The sequence below is a fragment of the Rutilus rutilus genome (assembly GCF_951802725.1).
Source record: "Rutilus rutilus genome assembly, chromosome: 23".
In the NCBI taxonomy this organism is placed as follows: Eukaryota; Metazoa; Chordata; class Actinopteri; order Cypriniformes; family Leuciscidae; genus Rutilus; species Rutilus rutilus.
This window is the reverse complement of record NC_140233.1, coordinates 17,825,572-17,847,785: the sequence shown is the minus strand read 5'-3', so window position 1 is coordinate 17,847,785 and position 22,214 is coordinate 17,825,572. Positions and strand designations below refer to the sequence as shown.

Genomic DNA, 22,214 nt, shown 5'->3' with positions numbered 1-22,214 from the left:
GTAGATGGCAAGTTTACACCTTAAACCAGGGTTAGGGACACCATTCTTATTCACCAGTCGTTTCCCTTTTATTTCAGGTGTAAGTGATGGTTAGGGTTAAGTTTAGGGGTGGGACTATGTTTTTGGACAGGAATGTTATTCCAGGATCAAGGAAAATCAAGGCGACCGGTTTTAGGGTTAGATTCATTGGTCACCATGATTTTGCAAAGTAAAACATGCTCCTGGATCAACAACTTTTGTTGGTCCTGGAACAACGTTCCTCTTGAAAGTATCTTTCCTAACCCTTTCCCAAATATCAACCCTGAATCTGAAGGAAGTGGCTTTAGTTTGAAGAACATTGTTCAAGCCCTTGAGCCCTAACCCCTTATCCCTATCCCTATAATCTGATCGGTTGATTAGAAGGTTCCAGGACCATTAAGGATGCTGATCCAGGAACGTGTCCTACTTGGCAATTCACGGTCACTGGGTTGGGGCTAGTATGTGATTGAACAAACCAATTTAATCAATTCATTGCCTGAAAATAGGTGGCGTCTTCTGAGACTTCCATCAAACTCCACAGCCCTTGGTTCTGAGTTTGGGAAAGCCAGGATTGAAAGTGAGAGAGAAATGCATTCCAGGGCATTGAGCGGAGAAGACGAGGCCTGTCTGGTGGCAGCTGTTGTCATTAACACCACTTAATTCCTCCGTTGATTGTTGCAGTTCTTCACAGTTTGATTTTTGACGCCTTGTAGATGCCGACGTCTCTCCAGTGACTGGTTGGGAACATACTAGGAAATTACAGAGTGTGATTTGACATGCCTCGCTGGTCTAAATGCCTAGTATTTTGTGGAGAGCAATGCTTTGTATATCAGTTTTACTGTCTGATACATATCGGCTATTAATGAATGGCGTAGTGGTTATATCATGTGATAATGTACTGTATATGCAAAGTTGAGAAGTTGTATGAGCTACAGTTGCACTCAATCACAACTGCAAACAATCACACATCTGACAAATGTTCCACTTTCCATTTTTATGAGTAACTCTCAAAGCCACAGACATCTTTTTTCACCATTACTGATAACACATTTGAAGTCTAATCGTGGGTTATCGTACTGAGATCTAAAGGGTTAGGAAGAAGAAAACGTGCTGTGTAGGTTTTTGCATGCGAGTGCACATGTAGCCTTTTTTCCACTCCACGTACACACGTGTTCACCTGAACTGCACTGCCCAGAGGCACGCTGTTCTGAAACCCTTTCTCTCAGCAGTCTGCTCTAACCACAGTACTGTTGTTTACCTACCGACCGCAAGTATCTCAACAGAGAAGAGCAGTTTAACCTTACCACAAGCTGCAGTTGGACTGACTCATCCAAAGAGCGTGAGTACCACACGGTCAAAAAACACAGTAGCTTAATAGAGGCCCAGCGCTAACACTAATGCTAACAGCACAGCGTGACACGAGCTAAACTACCTCCACGCCGGCTAATGCAACTTTCGACGCGGCTAATTTTCAGCTATGATACACCTCATTTGATAATCATGGAGGGGAAATTATATTTTGCTTATTAAGCGGAGACCGTTGACGGATTAGTGTTGACATAACATGAGTTAATTTATTTTCGCAGCCTCTAATGGATCACACAAGAGGTCGTGATCAGACGGTAATTTGTGAGATTTATGGCATCAGGTGTGGAGTGTGTATTTGCATTTTTTTTTTTTTTTCAGGGATTCACAGCAGTTATTCCTGCTCATTTAGTGTTAAATTAGCATAGCAAACATAGCCATTCAGGTAAACAGTGATTTTACCCATAGCCTATCACACATACATATATGTTTATAACTCTAAACAAAAATGTACTTTGCTACAAATAGTTTCTATTAAAGTAAAACATTAAAACAGAAATGTTCACACATTGATGGCAGTACCAGAAATTATTGTCCTTGTGAGGACATTTTTTGGCCCCCAATCATACTAAGGCTTTTTGGAAAAATTTTAAATGCAGAAAGTTTTATGTGATTGGTAGGTTTAGTGTAAAGGGATAGAATATACAGTTTGTATAGTATAAAATCATTATGTCTATAGAAAGTCCCTATAAAACATGGAAACCCAATGTGTGTGTGATTTGATAATTCATGAATCCATTATTTCAATTAAATTATTTAAATTATAATTAAATAGGGAATAAACCCTATTTAAAAAAAAAAAACTCCTCGACAATGGTGTACATTTTAGAAGATTGCTCAATGATTGTTTTTTTATTTCTTTTTTTATTAGAGGGCATATTAATTCATTACCTAATTAATGTAAATATTATTACTTACATTACATCGACAATAGCATCAGAAAAAGAAAAAAAACAGCTTAATGGTATATTATAGAAGATGCTTCAATAATATGACCCCCCCCCCCCCCCCCCCACACACACACACACACACTTTCTTTTCTTTTTAATGCACTGAAATATTGCTATCTCAGATTCACATTAATTTAGGGTAGAGATGAGAAGAGCAGGGGCTCAAAATGGAGCTGGGTTTGGTTTGTGGCCGGAGCCAGCTCTCTCTAAGACCAGAATCATGAGCAGCCAGCTGCTAAGAAGCCTGAGCAGATTATTAGAGAGAGAGAGAGAGAGAGAGAGAGAGAGAGAGAGAGAGAGAGAGAGAGAGAGAGAGAGCTCACGAGGGGGAGGGGGTCTCCGACGGAGCGATGGAGAGAGAAAATGAAAAGGATGGTGAGATAGTGAAACTCATCAGACAGTCACTGTGTGGTGGAAGGATCAGGATGAGTCTCTCTCTTTTCTCTCTCCTGCTATCTTCTGGAGCTCAGCTGCCAGGGCAGCCAGTGTGAGCACCTCTCTCAGCAGGCAGGACACCGAGCACTGAGAGAGGAAAAGATGAAACCAGCCTCCTGGAGGGAGGTCAGAGAGACGGCCAGTAACACGCTCTCTCTCTCTCTCTCTCTCTCTCTCTCTCTCTCTCTCTCTCTGAAAACATCTGGAGTTGCTTGCAGCCTCATCTGCCCCTCTAATATTAGCACACAGGAAGCGAGAGACTGCCGCCACAGCGCCAAGACAAACGAAAAACATGACATTTTTTTTGACTCTTGCCTTTTTCTACCCCTCCTGTTTTGTTCAGCAGCTTTATTGGCATGGTAAAATATATATACTAGGGATGGCAGGGCGCTTGTCGGTTGGGGACATGTCCAGGGCCCTGTGAAAAATGTATTTCCACTAAATTACACAATGGTACAATCTACTTATTGTTTTTTAGGGAATAAGATCACAACTAGTCATTCGACAACCAATTAGTTGATTAGTGAGGTCAACTTTTTTTTAAATGTAGAATTTTTTTCTATACAAGTTATAAATATTGTCTATCTATCTATCTATCTATCTATCTATCTATCTATCTATCTATCTATCTATCTATCTATCTATCTATCTATCTATCTATCTATCTATCTATCATCTATCTATCATCTATCTGCATACTGTACAAAGCTGTTAGATAGTTTGTCAAAATGCATAAATTGTACATTTCAAGGTTACAATTGGGTTCTAGGTTGTGCATGACATGTTTATTTAATTTAGCTGAAGCTTTTAAAAAAATAATAATAATAACAACGTTACAATAGGCTACTTAATCAATGAAATATAATTTTTTTTGCATCACACTAAACATTCTTGCAATTGTTCTACCATCACGATTGAGAGCTAAAAAAAAAAAAAAACCTTGTTTGGTGTTGTGCTTCTGTTATGACTTTCTCTTGTTGGCGATAAAGCAGAAGAGACAGTGACAGCCTCCCCTTCACCCCCCCTCCCCTTCACCCCATCCCATCGGCTCCGGTCACAGCCATTGCATTCTGTAGAAAAAGACCCAACCCCCTTTTCCCCTCCCGCCTCCCTCTCATTGGCCTCTCCTCTGCCAATCCCAACCCAAGGGCGGGCCCCAACAGCGAGGGAGCGCTGATGTCAGAGTCACATGGATTGTGGTGTGGTCATGCGAGCGCAGCTGAGCGGCAGAGCTATGCTGGCCAGCTGCTGCTGAAACAGCAGTGCACTCCTCGAGACCCGCTCGCCTATGGACCGCCGAGCTTAATGATGTATTTTGTGATTTCAGCTATGAAAGGTAAGAGGACAAAAGCATGCTGGGGTTTTGTCTCTCCTTTTTGTAAACTTCCTTTTTTTTGTGCAAGCGAGTCGAGCTGCAAAGGGCTTTATTTATAGTCAGCCAACTCTCTGTTTGAGCGTCTCATGTAGAGAGAGAGAGAGAGAGAGAGAGAGAGAGATGCATGTTTTCATTCCAGTAGAATTAAGTTGTGGCATTGTCATATATTTCCATTATGGAGGGAAATTAAGTTAGTCAGACAAAGTTCTAAAGCAGTGGAATGTCTAAAAAAAAAGAGGCTGTTAAGATGCTGGAACCTGTTTTTTCCCATTCCTGAGCTGCAGTGGAAAGCAAATTTAATATTTTTACTTGGTTGGTTATATTAAGTAAGTCAGTTTCTCAAGAAATGGGGGTCTCGTTGTTCCAAGTCAGAAACAAGAGTTTGTGTTGTGTGTGTGTGTGTGTGTGTGTGTGTGTGTGTGTGTGTGTGTGTGTGTGTGTGTGTGTGTGTGTGTGTGTGTGTGTGTGTGTTTTCGAAGGTAAGAGGTCAAGGAGAGTTTGAGTCAGGACACAGGACATGTCGACTGCCAGTAGTTTTGGGTTGACGTCGGCGTGTTTCGTGTTCCACTGACCTATTTTTTTGGCCCGTGAACAACCAGGGTGAACGCCACACCACTATACTGGTGTTGATCATGCCTCCGTAATCCTGCTCAGTGGTCCCAACCCCCCTGCCATAACACACACACACACACACACACACACACACACACACTCATCTGCCTCCTCTAGGCTGGATAACCTGCATGCTCATATTCATTCCTTTTCATCTGAAGTCTTTCTTTTGTATATACACTTTACAATACATATACACTCTCCGATCCATTAGTGCTCCATGCCGCCAGACACACACACATACACCCTCCTCTCTGCACGCGCACACACACAGCTGTCATTCTGTATTAGGCGAGAGGTGTTGAGAGTGGAAAAAGCAATGGATGTTGGTGTTGAGCCGCGGTAACACCACTCTTCTCCTTCGCACCCTCTCCGTGAATCTCCCACTGAAAGCTTTTCGGCAGTTCACCTCCACTGCACTCGCAGTTATTGCATTACCACAACACTGAACCGGCTCGTAATTCTGGTATCTGCATGTTGATGCTGAGCTAAATAGCACGCGTTATATGTATTAATGAGTTTTTATGCTGCATCAAAATGCATCGCTAAGCCATTCTTATGTGTCTTTTGCATAATGAAATATTTATGCAAATTTTCCGACAAGGAATTACTTGAAGCACATGTTTTATGAGCTATTTTTTCTGATCTTTTGAGTGTTGGGATTGTTCAAACCTTCACCGGCATCTTAATATGAGAGCGTCTTGTTCTAAGTGAGCATGTGGGTTTTGCTTTTTGCATGCATGTGGCTGTTAAAAAGTGTGTGTGTGTGTGATTGTGGGTAAGAACGTGCAAATTGTGTGTTGTGGAGCTGGAGCAGGTGTATGAGATAACCTCTGACCCCGGGTCTCATGTGTGGGTTGTTCTGAAGAGGCTTACAAACTGAAAATAGAGCTCTTGGAGACTGGAGGAATCCATTATCTTACAACCAAACCACATCTACAGTGTGTCTAACTGTTTAATAAAAGATTTCCTAATGTCTTACAGAAATTGATACCGTTTGCAGTGACTCGGTTACAATTGTGTATTATTAGACGTCTTCTATTGAAAAAGACATCATTTAATTTTAATTGTTGAAAGTTAAAAATCATGAATAATGACCCTTTATTGATTTTGTAAATGGATTCATATAATTAAATATCATATTCAAATTTTGAGGGATTTCAGTTCGGCATCATTATCAGAGCACACGACTGATTGTGACACTGATTTCGCTGTGAAACCACATTTTGTTCACGTCAGGCAATTACTATGTGTTTGCTTTGCAAGTCATTTGACAGGCATGTCGTTACAGACGCTAACGCCTCCTTGTTCAGTAATATGATACGGTTATCTGTCTTTTTTTCCGATCGTACCCGTCATCCTTCCTTTTTCCTTTCCTCTTTCCCAGCCTTCTAGCCACACACTTGCCTCTCAAGTACCTAATTACCTGTAATGGAAACATCCCTCTCATTACCCTATGCAAATGAGCTAGCCTGCTCCACACAATTAAGATGAAAACTCCAAATATTAATTACATAATTAAAGAAAGTTGTTTGATGTGCCAAAGACAGAAAAAAAACAGGCCTGTTTCATCTGTGTGGTAATTAACCCTTTAATAAGCTATAAAGTATGTTGGAAAAGAGCGGTTTGAAATCTTTTTTTTTTTGCTGCACGTGTTCTGAAAAATACCAGACCAGAATGAATGCAATCGAATGTAGACGTTAAAAAACAAAGTCAAAGCAAATAACATTTGCATGCTGAAGTTGGACATTAGTGGTTTGCTCTTTTCCTCTTTAGTCGCTGGACTAGTAGAGTGCAGTTGACTAGTGTGATCCTCTGGGCTTTTCGGTAACACAGCAGAGGTTAACAAGATTGGCTGTAATCCAGTTAGCCACAAAGGACAGAAAGAGGGCAGGCAAAATCAGATTAAGGTGAAGTAAAGATGAAGCCCACAAGCTAGGGTTAAAAATAAAGAGCAAGATTAGTGGCCGGCAAGGAGTGTTAAGTGGACTATTTCTGCAGAGGCTTCGAATTTTGCAATGGAGAGCGGTAAGGAGTCTCTTTTTTATGGATATTTAAGGGCCACTTGGTATGGTTTTAATGTTTTTTGCATTAAACATTAACAATTTTGGCAGTTGGCAAGTCCAAAATGTAAAAACACACATTTGAAGAAGAATTTGTAATCACGATGCCCTTGAAATTTGCGTTAAAATAGAGGTGAGGTGAGGTGGGTTGGGCTGTGGGGGAATAATCATGTTAGTCAGATGCTTTATTCCTGTCTGAGTGGCCGGTTCACAGTCAGAATGTGCAAAAAAAAACAAAAAAACTACCAATGTTGTCATCTTGTATTCTGAAATTTGTAAGAAAGCAAATTAAAATTTGTTGCATTCTTATGGTAGCCAGAGGTGGCGCTATAGCTGTCTATTGCATAATTCCTCTTCTTCTTTGGTCATGTTCTTGCAGGTCATTGTTTAACAGCACACAGGTGTTTGAAGGTAACTCTGTCAGCGCTTTGAATACTGAGGTTTGTAAATGCCAGAGCAATGCTAGAACATGTTTGCAGAGTATGCTAAATCAGAATTTTGCTTCAATGAGTTTACTTTTATGTTTAATGGCAGTGCAGCATTATAAACGGTAGGCATATGTCCGACTGCTTTGCAGTCGAGTTTAATCTAGTCCAGTCTAGACCTGCCAAAAGACATGACTGGATCCAGGACTGGTCCAAGGGATCAATCCTGGAATGTGGAAGTAGGCTATGGATTGATAAGAACATACACACACACACACAGTCTGTCATCGTTTCTCCTTGGAGGTTGAGTGACCATATTCCACCGCAACTTGTAAAAGAAACTGAGTGCCACATTTCCACAGGTTATTACAATGTGTGGCATGTGAGAGAGGCTGTCGGAGTGTGTATGAGTGTGTGTCAGAACTATGAAATGCATTACCTGCCAACTTGGGTACGGTAACTGCTTAATGAGATATTGACTGGCCATTGAGAGCATAGATTTTTGATTTAGCCCCAGTGGTGTGTGTATGTGTGTGATTGTGTGTTTGACAAAGCATCCGGACAGTCTGAAGATGGTGAGGGAGAGAAAGTGCAGGGGATGAATGAATGAAATCGAGACGAAAGAGAGTAGAAAAGAGAGAGGGAGGAGGGGAAAGCTTCTGTGAAGAATTGTAGTCTGGCACTTCTCCTGGTTACCCATGCCATGCACGGACACACCCATCCTCACGCTACATCTGAGCCCTGGCGCCTCGGACAGTTTGGCATGAGTCCCATGTGCCAGTCTCGACTCACCCTCTTGGCAGTCAAGACGATCTCCACTCCAAAGTAAAAAGATCCTTGTTACATCAGATGCTTCTGTCGCCCGCTCAATCAAACCTGTGCTAATTTTATCTCGTTAGACTTTGTCAACATGAAACAATTATCAATCCTATCTACTTAATACACATTATTGCGGTACAAAATGTTTCTTCTCCACTTTCCTTTCCAGCTGATGTCCCCAAGGCCTCTTGAAGGAATATTCCAGGTTCAATACAATTTTGAAAAATCCTTGGTTTTTATCCCTTAAAAAACAGTTACAGCGAGGTATTTACAAGTAAATGGATCTTGAATATCAAACGTGTTATTTGAGCTAAAAAGTGGTTCTCGTCATTCTTATGGTCATTTTAGGGGGCATCTTGTGGCCATACTATTGAAACGTTGAGTTATTTTAACATTTATGGATTGGCCCTGGTCACTTCATTGAAAGTGCGTCACTGTAAACAATTTATTTATTTATTTTTTAAAGGAAAAATGGTAATCAAAATGATGCTGCTGTTGATTCATCCTAATCTGTGATGAACCCAGAATATTCCTTTTATCCGGAGTAAGTTTCAACAAGCAGGTGCCAGTGATCCAATCAATTCCTGTCAGATGACTTAAAGGGATAGTTCACTTTGAAATTAATTTTTGATATGTTTTAGCTTACCTCAAGGGCATCCAAGATGTAGGTGTCTTTGTTTCCGCAGTAGTTTCAATTTTGATATTTTTAGGTCAAACCGTTCTTGTCTGTCAGTCATATAATGCAGGTCTATGGTCACTGTCTCAAAACACAAGCACAGAGTCCAAATTAAAACAATTCCCCATCGTCCAAATGAAACAATTCCCCATCATAAGTACACATTGATGGCCTAAGACACGAAACGAGCGGTTTGTGTGAGAAAACGAACAGTATTTATAGCGTTTTTACCTCTTATACACAGCCACGTCCAAGTGATCTGATCTGACGTGTACGCAGACTGGTGCATAGATATATACACTAGATGTCGCCTTGTCTACAGCAGTTCATTGGAACGAATGTCTTTAAGGCGACATCTAGTGTATATATCTATGCACCAGTCTGCGTACACGTCAGATCAGATCACTTGGACGTGGCTGTGTATAAGAGGTAAAAACGCTATAAATACTGTTCATTTCTCACACAAACCGCTCGTTTCGTGTCTTAGGCCATCAATGTGTACTTATGATGGGGAATTGTTTCATTTGGACGATGGGGAATTGTTTTAATTTGGACTCTGTGCTTGTGTTTTGAGACAGTGACCATAGACCTGCATTATATGACTGACAGACAAGAACGGTTTGACCTAAAAATATCAAAATTGAAACTACTGCGGAAACAAAGACACCTACATCTTGGATGCCCTTGAGGTAAGCTAAAACATATAAAAAATTTATTTCAAAGTGAACTATCCCTTTAAATCTCCTCCTTTATTTTTGTCTTGTTGAATATCCAATTATACACAGAAATGTTGCATTACGAAACTAATTGGGTTGCGAATGTTGTTTCCTGTTGACTGAACACTTCAAGCTAGATAAAATGTTCTACTGATTATTGACCATTTGTTGTAGATTTCGCGAGTCATCAGGCACTGTTTTTTTTATATTTGAGAGATTTGACTGTTCAGAAGGATAGTCGTCTCACGCCTTCGGAGTAATTTCCTACATTGACTCCACGTTAAGAGCACAGTTGTAAGGAATCCTTTGATGTCTCTGGCTGTCAGAATGTATTTCAGGCCTGCCATAATTCTCCTTCTCACAGTACTTCACTGATAACACATTCACCACAGGTCCAGCTGCACCTACACACACACACACACACACACACACACAGAAGAGAGTGCTCACATGAAGCACACACATGCACAAATGCTTTACCCTCTCAAACACAGAGTAGGGTGAAAGGTGATTATTCTCACACTGAAATGCAGTTGGAAAAAGAGTATGAGATTGTTTTCATTTGAAGACAATTGTTGGTTGAACACACTGCCACATTTCTCTTCAAAGAGTGCCTGGGTCAACCAGTTCAGGGTTTACAGAATCTTTTGAGATTCAAATGAGACTTATATCTATTACTACAAGCCAAGGTTAGGTAGGTGTACCTTGGGGGTAACTTATTAACTGTGCGGATACAGATACATGCAGCTGTAATTACACAGAACGTATTAGGTGTATGTACACATGGTGTCCACCATGCACTCCTGCAGGTGCAGATGATATTATTGTGTGAGACCGCTTTGCTCTTTACTCATTCACACTGGCTGAATGCGGCAAACCACAGTGGTGATTGCAGGTGCTCCTAGTCGCACCGGGCTTTTCTTGCACAACTTCAATTCCAAGCACGTTGTTTAGCCCTTTTTTTTTCTTCGGGGAGTGTCTTTTGCTCCTTATCTTCTTTTTTTGCCCCTCCTTTTGTACACTCCTCTGAGAGCTGTCCACTAACCTTTTGAAGTTGCATCAAAGAGGAAATGGGGAAAAAGCATTATCGATTTTGCGTTTTGTCAGACTCAAATATAAAAGAATGGAGATGCGTGCAACAGAAACTCTGATGTACAGGACAGGGGTCTTGGCCGCTCTCCCCATTCTTTGCCCCTAAACAGGTGAGCGAGAAAACCCCGGTGCTGACTACGCCACCCTGCCTCCTGTAGTTCCCAGGATCCCTACTCCTCAAACTGCTTTTGTGCTATTAATCCCTGGGTAAATCAAATCCTTCTCGACAGACAAACCTGCTCTTTCTACCCTGAAGATGTCAGATCTCTTATCCCGACTCCATCGAACCGGTATCATCTTTCCTGTGAGCTCATAGACTTGACCCGCTTTCTCTGACAAGAATCGGAAAGGGTTGCCGAGGGTTTGCCAGTAATCAAATCTGCACTGCAGGCATGCATGAAGGAGTGTAGTTGTTTGTGTTTGGAAAGAGTGAACGATTGAGAGAAAGAGGGTGACCCATGGGAGGTAGATGAGATCTGATTGTCTCCTTTTCTCCTCACTCTTCGGTGACCCCACTGTGACATAAGCAGAGACCCCTGGGGCTTGTCTCAAGTCATTCCTAACCCACAGAGCCTGATCCAGGAGTTTTGATCTCAATCTTGTTTTTCCAAAGGGTACAAGTTGAGGTTTTGATTCCAATCCTAGATCAGTAAAGAAAGTTTGTCAGAGCTATGTTGAGCAGATTTGAATTTTGTCATGCTATGCAATGTGTCGATTATACTGCAGGTTTTACGCACAGCTTGGGTACAAAGGTGTAATGCAGGTCTATTCCTAGAGCTTTTCTCATTTCTCTATTTCCTTTCACATTGCAATGACGATCAGTACAACTTTAAATGTGTGAGTGTCTTCTTTTATATGCACATCAAGCAGTCTTCTAAGTATTTGGGGACATAAATGGTTTTGAATTCAGGTATGAGTCCTTTAGTCAGATTAAGGTGTATTTTGAAACTTGAAACGCACAAAAAAGGTATGACATATCAAAAAAGAGGCCTCACTTTTGGTTCACAGGAAAAGCAGGGTGCCACGGAGTGCATACTTGAGAGGCCAGAGAGTTCATCCTCCCTTCTTCACCATGGAGATCAGCTTTAATGTTCTCAAGAATGGCAGGAGAGAGAGAGAGGAGCAAAATGTGGGAGTATCCTTCTGAATTTTTATGAGATTAGGGAAAAAGGACTGAAAGAGAGAGATGGAGAAAGAGCGGGAGGAAGGGCAGAACAATAGAAGCAGCTTCAAGTGGGAGGCTTGATTACGGAAGGGAGATGAGCAACATTGAGTTGATTTAGAAGGGTTCCTGCCGGGGCCATCGAGGGTCCCGCTGTTCCATTCTTATCCAGTATGTCTGATCAAGCACCTGTACTCACTCAATAATGAAAGCAATTGAAATATAAATGGCTCTCCAGAACACTAGGTGGCATTGTGAAAGATGTCGAATTGGCCTGCACTGCACACCACATTCATGCTGAAAGCGATTTGCATAGACAAAGTGACCAGGCTTTATTTATGATAACGAGGGATTTGACATGACATGACGGTTGCAGTTGACATTTGTACAGTTGAGTAGAAACATTACTATCAACCAACCACACTAAGACTCACCGTTTAAAGGTAGGGTTGGCAGTTTCAGAGGAGCAAGCAATAGCAAGCTAGCTTTGAAATCATAAGATCCCACCTTAAGTTCAGGGCGTCTCCAAAGCCACGAAATGCATAAATCTGAGTCTGAGGATGTGAACCGCTCCGAGTAGAATGTCACGGGTTGCCATTTCTTAATCACGGTAGCTATGGCATGAACGCAGCATAAGCTAGTTGTTTTGGTTCAGGGGGAATTGTAAAAGGTGAAATGAAATGCGTTGATGACGTGTGATGTCTGCGCGAGAAGGGTGTGCGGAGATATGCAAAAATCGGACTGAATGCAATGATTGGACACACATTTTATTGGTCCTGAGACTTCCACAGAAGACTGTATTAAGACCACTTCTATTATTGATTGCTATCAAGATGTGAAGAGAGTTTCAACCAGTATAACAAAAAGTGTTTATGTTAGTAACTGCTGTCAGTGTGAACCCTGTATAGTTTTCATATAGAAACATGAACACAACTAGTTATATCACGAAAAGCCTTGGCATGTCGTCTTCTAAATGTCTGCATGCAGTCTAAGCATGAAATTGTATCTCAAGGTTACTTTGATTAGGCCTGCTGTGTTCTAAACAAACCACATGGCATGAATTTAATTCTTCACAACAACAAAGCCAACCATTCTCAGCCCCACCGACCTCTGAAACGTGTTATATATGCACATATATTTATTATAAATTAAGTCATGCCTGCGTTTTAATGATGAAGATGAAAGGATTTGTATCTGTTTATTTAAAGCATACAATAAAATCACCAGAGCTTTTCTGACATTCTAAAAAAAGTTTTGGAAAACACTCTGTTTTCAGTAAAAAACTCAAGCAAATAGCATAATTATCAGCATGTCCTCAACCAAATTCATAGCTCTTTCCATATTCTTTCCTTAGAAATAACATTTAGCAACAAAATCAATTAGATGCAATAGCTTTGCTTGTCAGGAAAGAGCGCTGACATTGGAGATGACAGGAATTGTTTGCCCGTTAGAGTCCCGTGGGGTGACGGTAGGGGTTTCTGTTTGCTCTGTAGCAAGCATGGGTGTACCGCAGTAGGGAAGAGGGACTGTGGAGAGGCCCTTGACCTACGCCAGAGTGAAACCAAGAGCCCCCACCGTTTAAACAGACAGTCTGATTACTGATTAGGAGCTTATTCCCTGTTGTGCCGAGCAGTTTGCATGTCAGCATCCATTCTACCCAACACTGCACTGATTAAGAATGAGATGCCAAAGACGAAGAAGCCTGGACCGACTGTCTCTGTCTTTTTTTGTTTTCTCGCTGTTTGCTCCTTTTTAACAATCTCCTAAAGAAACTGGTTACCCACAATTCTTTCCATCCATCCATCCAATCGCATATTTTTATGTATGTATCGCTTTTTTATTTTTTATCACTTTCAGAGATTACGTTGAGTGCTGGCATTCACCCAGAGTCCGCTCTGGAGAGCCAGTAGTGTTTTGTTGTTTTGAAGGTTTTTTTTTTTCCTCCTCTCACCCCATCTCTCTTCTTTTTGTTGTTCCCCTGGGCTCCTTGTTTCTGGATGAGAGCTCTCCCTCTGCTGAGCACAGGTTCTTGTCTGTTCTTCCTCTCTCTCTCTCCCCCCCTCCCTCCCTTTTTCTTTCTTTTCCTATGTCTTGAAGTACACTGTGAAGCCGTCCATCCTGAACAAGAGCCGCATCAGCATTGAACTCTTTTCAGAGTCCGCATTTCTGTCTTTCTTATTGGCCCAATCCCCCCAATAAGGTTTGTGTTTTACACAAGTGAACAAGACACTTGCTAAAATAATTAAGGACACATTCTCTGAAAACCTTCAATCTTTACAGACCCAGAGTTCACGCACACAGACTCCAGGGACCCCAAATACATTAAAGCTCGATTAAAGCTCGATTTCTTATTAACCCTTCCATTAATAACATTAACCTGTTATCCTGAACCTAACTTTTGAACACAAACCAAAGTAGTATATCCAAACTAAAATATGAAATCTTTGGACTTAAAGGCATAATTGTGGTGTACTAAATTGGTTTTCTAAAATACTTAATAATAAATTGATGTACCATATTTTAAATTGTTAAAATAATTGTAATATTTGTATATTGTTGGTGACAATGTTTTAAAGGGATAGTTCATTCAAAAACTAAAATTAAAACTAAAACTGTCATCTACAAAAAGGTCATTAAGGGACTCCTAGTTGGAAATCCCGCCAGTTTTGCTTGTCAGGTAAATGTATATTATTGTTGTGGTTTTTGTTGCCAGATATTCTGATTAGGCATCAGATTTTCTGCCACTTACAGCTTAAAAACCACATAAACAAGAATCAGCCCAAAAAATCATTGTTTCTCACTCTCTCACTTGTCCCTTTTTTTTTCTGGTTTTATTGATCCGTGGCTACGAGATCACAACCACGACCTTCATTTCCATGCAACGACTAGTCATTACACAGCAGCAGCTGTCTGCACTCCTTAGTCTGTTCTTTGTTTTGGTTTGGTTTGGTCAATAGTTTCGAGGGACTGGAATGGTGATGATAGCAGCATTAATTCATCTCATATGTCGACTGAAGGACACAACACTCTCGTCCGCAGAGAGCCTTCTGAATCACTATCACAGCCTCTCAGACCAGCACTCGTCTTAGAGTGTCACTCTATGAATACCATCACTCTGTTACCAGTTACACAATGTGGGCGGCTGTGAATTATGGCGTCTTGTCTTAGCAAAGAGTGAAATCTCTTTACAGACAAAGACTGAGTGCATTATGTGGGCTTTAAAAAAAAAGAAAGAAGTGACTCACGTTTTGTCACGAATCTACATTCTTCTTTTGACTACAGCGTAATTTTAGTTTACCTCAGTTGTGTTTCTCTCACAAAAAACAGTGGCACAGTTTACCCCAATCTCTCCTGTGTTCCGGCAAACACCGTCTCTCTGCGACAATGAAACTGTAATCTTGATTTCGCACATAAAAAAAAAGTTACGAAATGTACAAACAGATAGACCGCTGTGAGGATGAGAGACAAAACATGCCCTTACGTGAGACTGTGCAACCACACTGTCTGAGACACACAAGTACAGCAAACACGCAAAGAGATTTGTTTGCGAGATGCATGAGAGACGTTTAGAGGAAGATGTGTGTAGTCGCTTTTGTGTAGGTGGTGGCTGGCGTGTGGTTTGTGTGTGTGTGTGTGTGTGTGTTTCTGTATGGAGACCACAAAGAAAGGCAGAAAAGGGTAAAGAAATTAAACATTTGTGCACTGTGTATGTGTGTGTGTGTGGGTGGGTTTGTTTGCCTGATCTCATCTCAACAGCACGTTTTGCGCTTTTAACAGTTTACGTTACAAGTAAAAGGCAAAAGGAAACAGACAGCAAAATCTGCATACGCACAAATGTCTTTGTTATAAAAAGCATTTTCTCCCAGCGCCCGGTGTCTAAACCGGTATTAGCGCGTGCGAGAGGAAAACAGGAGCTCATTGAAGCTCATTACAGTGATGTGTTACAAACATCCTCGAGATTAAACCAGATCAGCGACTGAGCGTCCTTAACATCAGCTGCTGTATGTTCTCTCTTCGCCGCTACGATCGAATCTCATGGCTACTCTAGCACCAGACTCCAGCTAGCTTTAATTATGAGCTGAAATTGTAAACAAAGCTGTTGATGAGAGGAGTGTGAAAATGCTCTGGGAGACGTTAGCACAATAATGGGCGCCCGGCCCGGTGGAGGAGTCTCGTTTTTTTTTTATCTTTGACATATTTCGTAGGCATTGATTAGGCCGAGCCTTTGATCTGTTGTGGGATACGTTGTTGCTTGGTTTAGAGGTTTAGGGAGTTTCATAATTTGTACAAAAGGGATTTACGTGTGTGTATGTGTACGTGTGTGTTTTTGTTTTTGCTCTTTTCCCAAGCTTGAGCAACCTTAAGTAAACAGTGCATGCTATTGTGTTCGTTTACCGCGCGCCTCTCATTAGCGATCCCTGTGGTAATTATCGAGCCGATAGTAAAAATATTCTCTTCCTTCTATTCTCTCATACACAGACAGACTGTGAGCCAGCTCTGCATTATTGATTAATTCCAGCTGAAATCAATCGAGTCCTGCACATCTTCTAAATCTAAGGACAGGGGGACTGTGTGAAAGCGATGAATTCTTAAACACTTCTTGGGACAGTTTTACTGTAGTTTTTTTTTTAAGCGTGGAATATAAAAATGTCATCACTGTGTCCTTGAAAGGCAGGTTTGCAGTGAAACTCACACAGTGAACCCAATGAAGCGTAGTTCTTTTGTGGGCCGCAGGGTAGGACTCTAAATCGGGCTGAATATTGAGCTGAAACAGCTAGTTTGTTTAAAAAAATACTTAACCCCACCCCACAAAGAAAACGATGCCTGTAACTTTGTGATACTGAATGGGCATTATATGTAGAAATAAATAAATAAATATAAAAACATATATTTTTGAGAAATGTATATGTATATATAACTCTAGGGCTCTATTATTACTAGAAAGTACATTTGAGTCTGATGGGACACAACAAACTGTTGCATTTACAGCTTTGTGTTTGCATGGGGTTTGGATTTGTAATTAATGAAAAATACACTTATTATATATAATTATATCATATATACAGGACTTGACAATGCCAAATGCGGGTGTATTTCACCAGTGGCGTGTAACGCAGTCATTCCTACTTGCCACTTTGGCAGGTTGAATATATACATGTTTTCAATTGTAGTCTTTTAAAAAGGCATTTGAAATAATTAATAATAAACTAAGTGCAATGGAGTGTTGTCAAAAATATCGATTTAAATTAGGGCTGCAACAAACGATTATTTTGATAATCGATTAATCTAACGATTATTAGAACGATTAATCGACTAATCGTCGATTATTTCTCCGACTAATCAGTAAGTTTGGAACGATTATTCAGCTTTTTCAATTAGTTAAAACTCTGAGTTATACATATTCTAACTATAATATAAAACAAGAAAATCACTTCAGCTTTTGAAATGGTTGTTTTAATGAACTTTGAGCCAACTAAACAGGTCATTCTCTTTAAGTTTTCAGATTTCTGTCCAACTCAAATCACGCACAAATGCTCTCTAAGCATTGGTTAAATATTCTTCTGTTCTCTTTCAATAGAAAAAAATAAACAAAAAAATTATCAGCTGCATTACAGAAAAACTTAATCTGCAAACAATTATTATAAGAATATATATTTTTTTTTTAAATTGACATGACAATTGAGCTGAGCTGACAGACATTCTAATACACCTTTTAATTTACAGTATAAAAAACAACCATGGAACAAAATACAGGCAAGTGATAAGACCGTAATACCTAATAGAGTTACAATAATAAAAACAGCCCTGACTCCTAAGCTCGATCAAGCTTTATTCTATGCAAAAATAAATCATCACATTACTGTAATTATATTATTATTGTTAATATTATTGCTATTATTAGTAGTATTGCATTATCTAATAAAGAGATCTACTGATAGCTCCAGCTGGAGAACATTCACCTCTCACCGGCTCGTCTTGTGCTTTAATATGCATGTTGTGCTCCCGTGAAAAGCAAGTTCCGCCTTGCATGTATTGCACACGACAGTATTCTTGGTTTGAAGTTTTGTGAAACTTTCACACACCTTGATAGTTCGGATCATAGGTTCGGATTCGTTTTCACTCCGTCATAATTCGCGCTGTTTTCTTCTACCGCAATGCATTTGTAACGGCTGCATTACACTCTAGCGCTACAGCGCCGTAGCGGTCAAATCGCGATATTGCAGGCTCTTACATTAGGTCACGTGAGATTAAACGACTACTCGACAACACAGATATTTGTCGACAATTTTTTATTGTCGAGGTTGTCGACAATGTCGACTAATCGTTTCAGCCCTAATTTAAATATCGATACTATGTCGATAAAATATAACTGAAATAACGTTTTTTCAGTTTTGTACAAGCCGTGGATATATTCGTACCGCTGGTATTTGATTACAATTTCGGCTGGTTGCTTTTAATAGTGTATTGTATTTTCCTCATTGATATCTGCCTCATTGATTTTGCTATAACAGCACATCCCCCAAACAAATGCATTGAGTAAATCATGCAAAGATTAGGGGTTTACTTTTTAACCTATCCAAAACATGGTAAAAAGATTTATTTCAGCCCAGAGCTCCCATTATGCAGGAATCAAATTGAGATTTATGGAATTAGTGTGAATGCGGCATGAATCGAGATCTATTTTTGGTGCACAGACAGAGCATTGCGGTATAAAATATGATTGGTTGCGGGATCGTTCCCGGAGTGTTGGCGGAACAGCCAGCGAGTCTTTGAGACGGGATTAGAGGTAGAATTTGTGGCATTGATTGCTCACCGTGTTTCCCCCCCATGCCTGCTGTTTGTTGTCTAAATACAGTTTGGATGCGCCCTCGCTCTTGCGGTGGGTTGCTTACTCGGCTCAAGGTCGTTTGGGATGGTAGCGCTCCATTAATAACGCCAGTGAATCTACCACATCTGTCTCCACCCCCATCTGGCATGGCCCTCCAACTGCAACCACTTCCGTTCCCCCCAGAGGATGCCGTGAAACGAACCCACATTAGTGAAATTTCTGAGATTAGAGAATTTGTAAAAATGGCACTGAAGGAATGTATTCCATTCGTTCATTCACAGCTTCAGAAGATCCCGTTCTTTCATGTTTGAAGAACAGGTGTGAACAGTGAAGTTCGTACATACGTGAACGTATGTTGTCTACATCCCAACATGCTATAGTTGTCTACCATGCTCTCTGAGAGTGTGGTGAGTAACATGAGCGCTGGACCCGGCGGGTAATTCCCTGTTTGCTGCACAGCCCAGCAGCTCTACTACAGGGATGCAATTATCATAGTCCCAGACGCTTGCTGCAACCACATGACAAGGTGCTACTAGAGGAACCATCAAAGCCTGATTTTAAATGATGCATTTAATTATGTAAAACGGGAATTTGCATGTGTGTGGAGTGTTGGAGAGCTTGTGTGTGCATTTGTACCTGTGTTTGTTAGCTTGTTGAGGGGTAAGGTGAAATGATCGTAACTGTGTGTGGTATCCAGCGCACAGCAGGCTAGCAAACAGACAAGTTTGTGGAGTAAAGGTGTGATTGTGTGTGTGTGTGTGTGTGTGTGTGTGTGTGTGTGTGTACGTGTGCTCATGCAGTGATGGTGACAGGAGAGAGAGAGAGATACGCTCCTCTTCTGTGCAAACTCTCCAAACAACAGATCTGCACCGCTCTGCCTCTAATAGCAGGAGGCCTAGCCCTATAAACACACAACTCATGCGTCTTACACTGTCTCTTTCTTTGTTTCACTGTATTTTTCTTCCTGCTGCTTTACTAGAGCTTAAATTATCTCAAATAAACTGTAGCATTTGTATTTTACATAATCAGAAATCTTAGTATTCAGTACTGTAAAGCAAACCTGAGAGCTCCAGTGTTATACAAAGGCGGACCTGGTTACTTTAGTTACTTTTGTTTATATTACTCTACCTCTACACAGTTACTTAATCTGTAATTGATCTGCATTGGAATTGACATTTCGGCGTACAGAGTCAGTTGACTCGGACTACGGATAGGTGGTGTTCCTGCTTAGCATCCACACCGCACACATTCTCAGATTAACATGATAAAGAGTGCCCTGACTGGACAGGTTCAGAGGTGGATGGTTATCGTGCAAATCAGAATCCTGTTACCGTTCATTTCCTTCACCGACTGGGATGAACAAAATTAAGTATTTCAATGCCAGTGTGTGGGTGCCCTAGCAAGGAAGAGCATGTGAATCCAAATACCATGGTTAAATTTTCATAAGAATTGCGGAGAGCTGCACAAACTCAGTGCTCGCTTTCAATTTGCCTACGCTGGAGAGCTACGGAAAAGGGAAAGGGAGATGACACAGCAGGGTTAAACGAGCCAGGCTTAAGGACGAACGTTTTGTTTGACTGGTTCAAAGCAGGTGGTAATGAAATGCACTGACCTCACATTATGATTTGTACTACTTGGATCCACAACTACTGTATAGTATAATCTTTAGCAGGGGCTTTCTCTTCAGAATGGCGCGACATTAGACCATGTTTTTTGCAAATGGTAGGTGTAGAATGAGATTGAGTTCGGGTTCAAATCTCAGTTTCAGTCCAGCAAAGGTGAACCTGCCTAATGCCGATACTGAAAACACTCTTGATCCTAGAGGAGGTTCAGGAGAAAGAGATCTTAAACCGCAAGGCGAGGATTCCTTTCAGTAATCCACACTGGCTGCTGCCTCAGGCTCTGCTCTCTATTGGGGCCAGTGTGTGTGTGATGGCTTGGTTTGGACAGGTCCTGCAGAGAGAGAAAGGGATGGGGCGGCAGAGAGCTCCAATGTTAGCACACAGTACGCTGGATAGTGCATTATGTAATCATGCCTTATCAAGACCCACCGCCTGCATGGGCAGAGACACACAGGACTCTCTCGCTAGCTCTATCTTCCTCTTTTCCACACAGACACACACACATAGAGATGCACACTCACCTCCCACTGCCTACCAGGAGAACGCAAGCCTTCATTAGCTGGGCTAAATATCCCTGCTTTCTGCAATCTCCATCATTTTTGGCCTACGGGCACTGGGATAATTACCTGCTCTCATTTCCCCTCCCTCTGGCCAGTGGGGAAGAGTCATGCGTTGCATTAGTTTGCATTAAATATTTATCGGCATACTGCACATTTTCCTATCCCGTCAGCCGCTTTCGCAGCTCTGACGGACAGCTGCCTCGCCTTGATGTTTTCGCCACAAGTCGCACTGCCTTTATCCAGCTGTCACCAAGAACGAACGTGTTAAACAAAGCATGCAACGGGTGAATAGGGGATTCTCTGTTTTTGGAGAGAAGAGTTGGCGGGGATTCTGGGGGAACAATGTACAGAACGTTTATGTGTGGGAGTGATAGTAGATGGAGGAAGCGTCATTCCTCTCAGGTCTGGCTGGCACGCTGTCCTTTGTGTGTGTTCAATTTTGTCCACACGCAGTGCATGCCAGTATGAGCGCACACTTGAAAAAGACACTAATGATCACCATTAGTGATCACCAATGGCAGTCTCTAAAAGTTTCTAGCATGCTGCTGATAGTGGATGCTAAAGGAAAATCCAAGTCTTATTTAAAGTGGATCATCTTCCCCTCTTAGGCCATGATATCCCATCAGAAGGACGTAATGGTTAGAGTTTTAACTCTTGGAGGTCCACTACTGCTGAGTCTTGTTACAATACCTAAACACAACTGAAATTGCTAATCAGTGTCATTGGGTTTACTTGAAAATCACAGCCAGGTAAACTCTGGTCATGTCTAGATGGTAAATCTTGTTCTGATCATCTTGTTCACCAGATTCAAATGAGCTTCTAACAAGGATAAGTGTAGGATACTGCAGGACAAGTAAAGAGCGTATAAGTGTTGCTTGTTAATTTCTTGGGGGGTGGGGGTTTGGGTTTCTTCAGAATGAGACTTACCATTTAGACATGGCTACAGGATGGTGGACCTCGATGACTAGGATTGAGTGCACTTGGTCTGCACCCATACCACTACATTTCTCTTCCAGAAAAGCTATTGGATTGAAAGGAATAAGCCCCCCTCATAACACAACTTTAAAAGAATAAGACTTAGACCGGTATCTTTAGGGGACTTGTTTACAGCCAGAAGAGGATTCACTTCAGTGGCCTTCTTTAATTAGAACTGAAATGACTGGTTGGTTGATCAGAGGCGTCAGTTTAAGTCGGGATTTGAAGACTGTCTCTAAGCCCCATCAGTGGATCTTGTAGCAGATCCATGGGGAACATGGACAACGATGTGAGCACCTTTAATACAGGATGGAACCAAGTGCCCTTGATGGACCATCCTCTGATTTCAGGGTTTAAAGAAAGGGATTTCATATAACTGAAGTCTGTCAGGGGAATGATGTTGAACAAAAGTCTTAGTTTCTTTTTTGAGAGATACCTAGTCTTCAAAGATTAAATCACACTCTTTGTTATGGTCGTCTCTGTCCTTTTGTTGAACTGAAGGGTGTATGAGCTATATCTC

At 41.2% G+C, this 22,214-nt stretch overlaps 1 protein-coding gene across 2 annotated transcripts in view; it reads left to right on the top strand.

Annotated features, from left to right (window-relative positions):
- Positions 1 to 22,214, top strand: part of roraa (RAR-related orphan receptor A, paralog a) — a 290,534-nt gene that overhangs the window by 222,707 nt on the left and 45,613 nt on the right. The window contains exon 1 of one of the 2 annotated variants that reach the window (XM_084397569.1): positions 3,956 to 4,104. The exons of the other annotated variant lie outside the window; for it this stretch is intronic. Coding sequence (XP_084253695.1) covers positions 4,074 to 4,104 — 31 coding nt within the window. The 5' untranslated portion in view covers positions 3,956 to 4,073. Of the gene's footprint in view, positions 1 to 3,955; positions 4,105 to 22,214 lie in introns of those variants that run through there. 2 annotated transcript variants of the gene reach the window in all.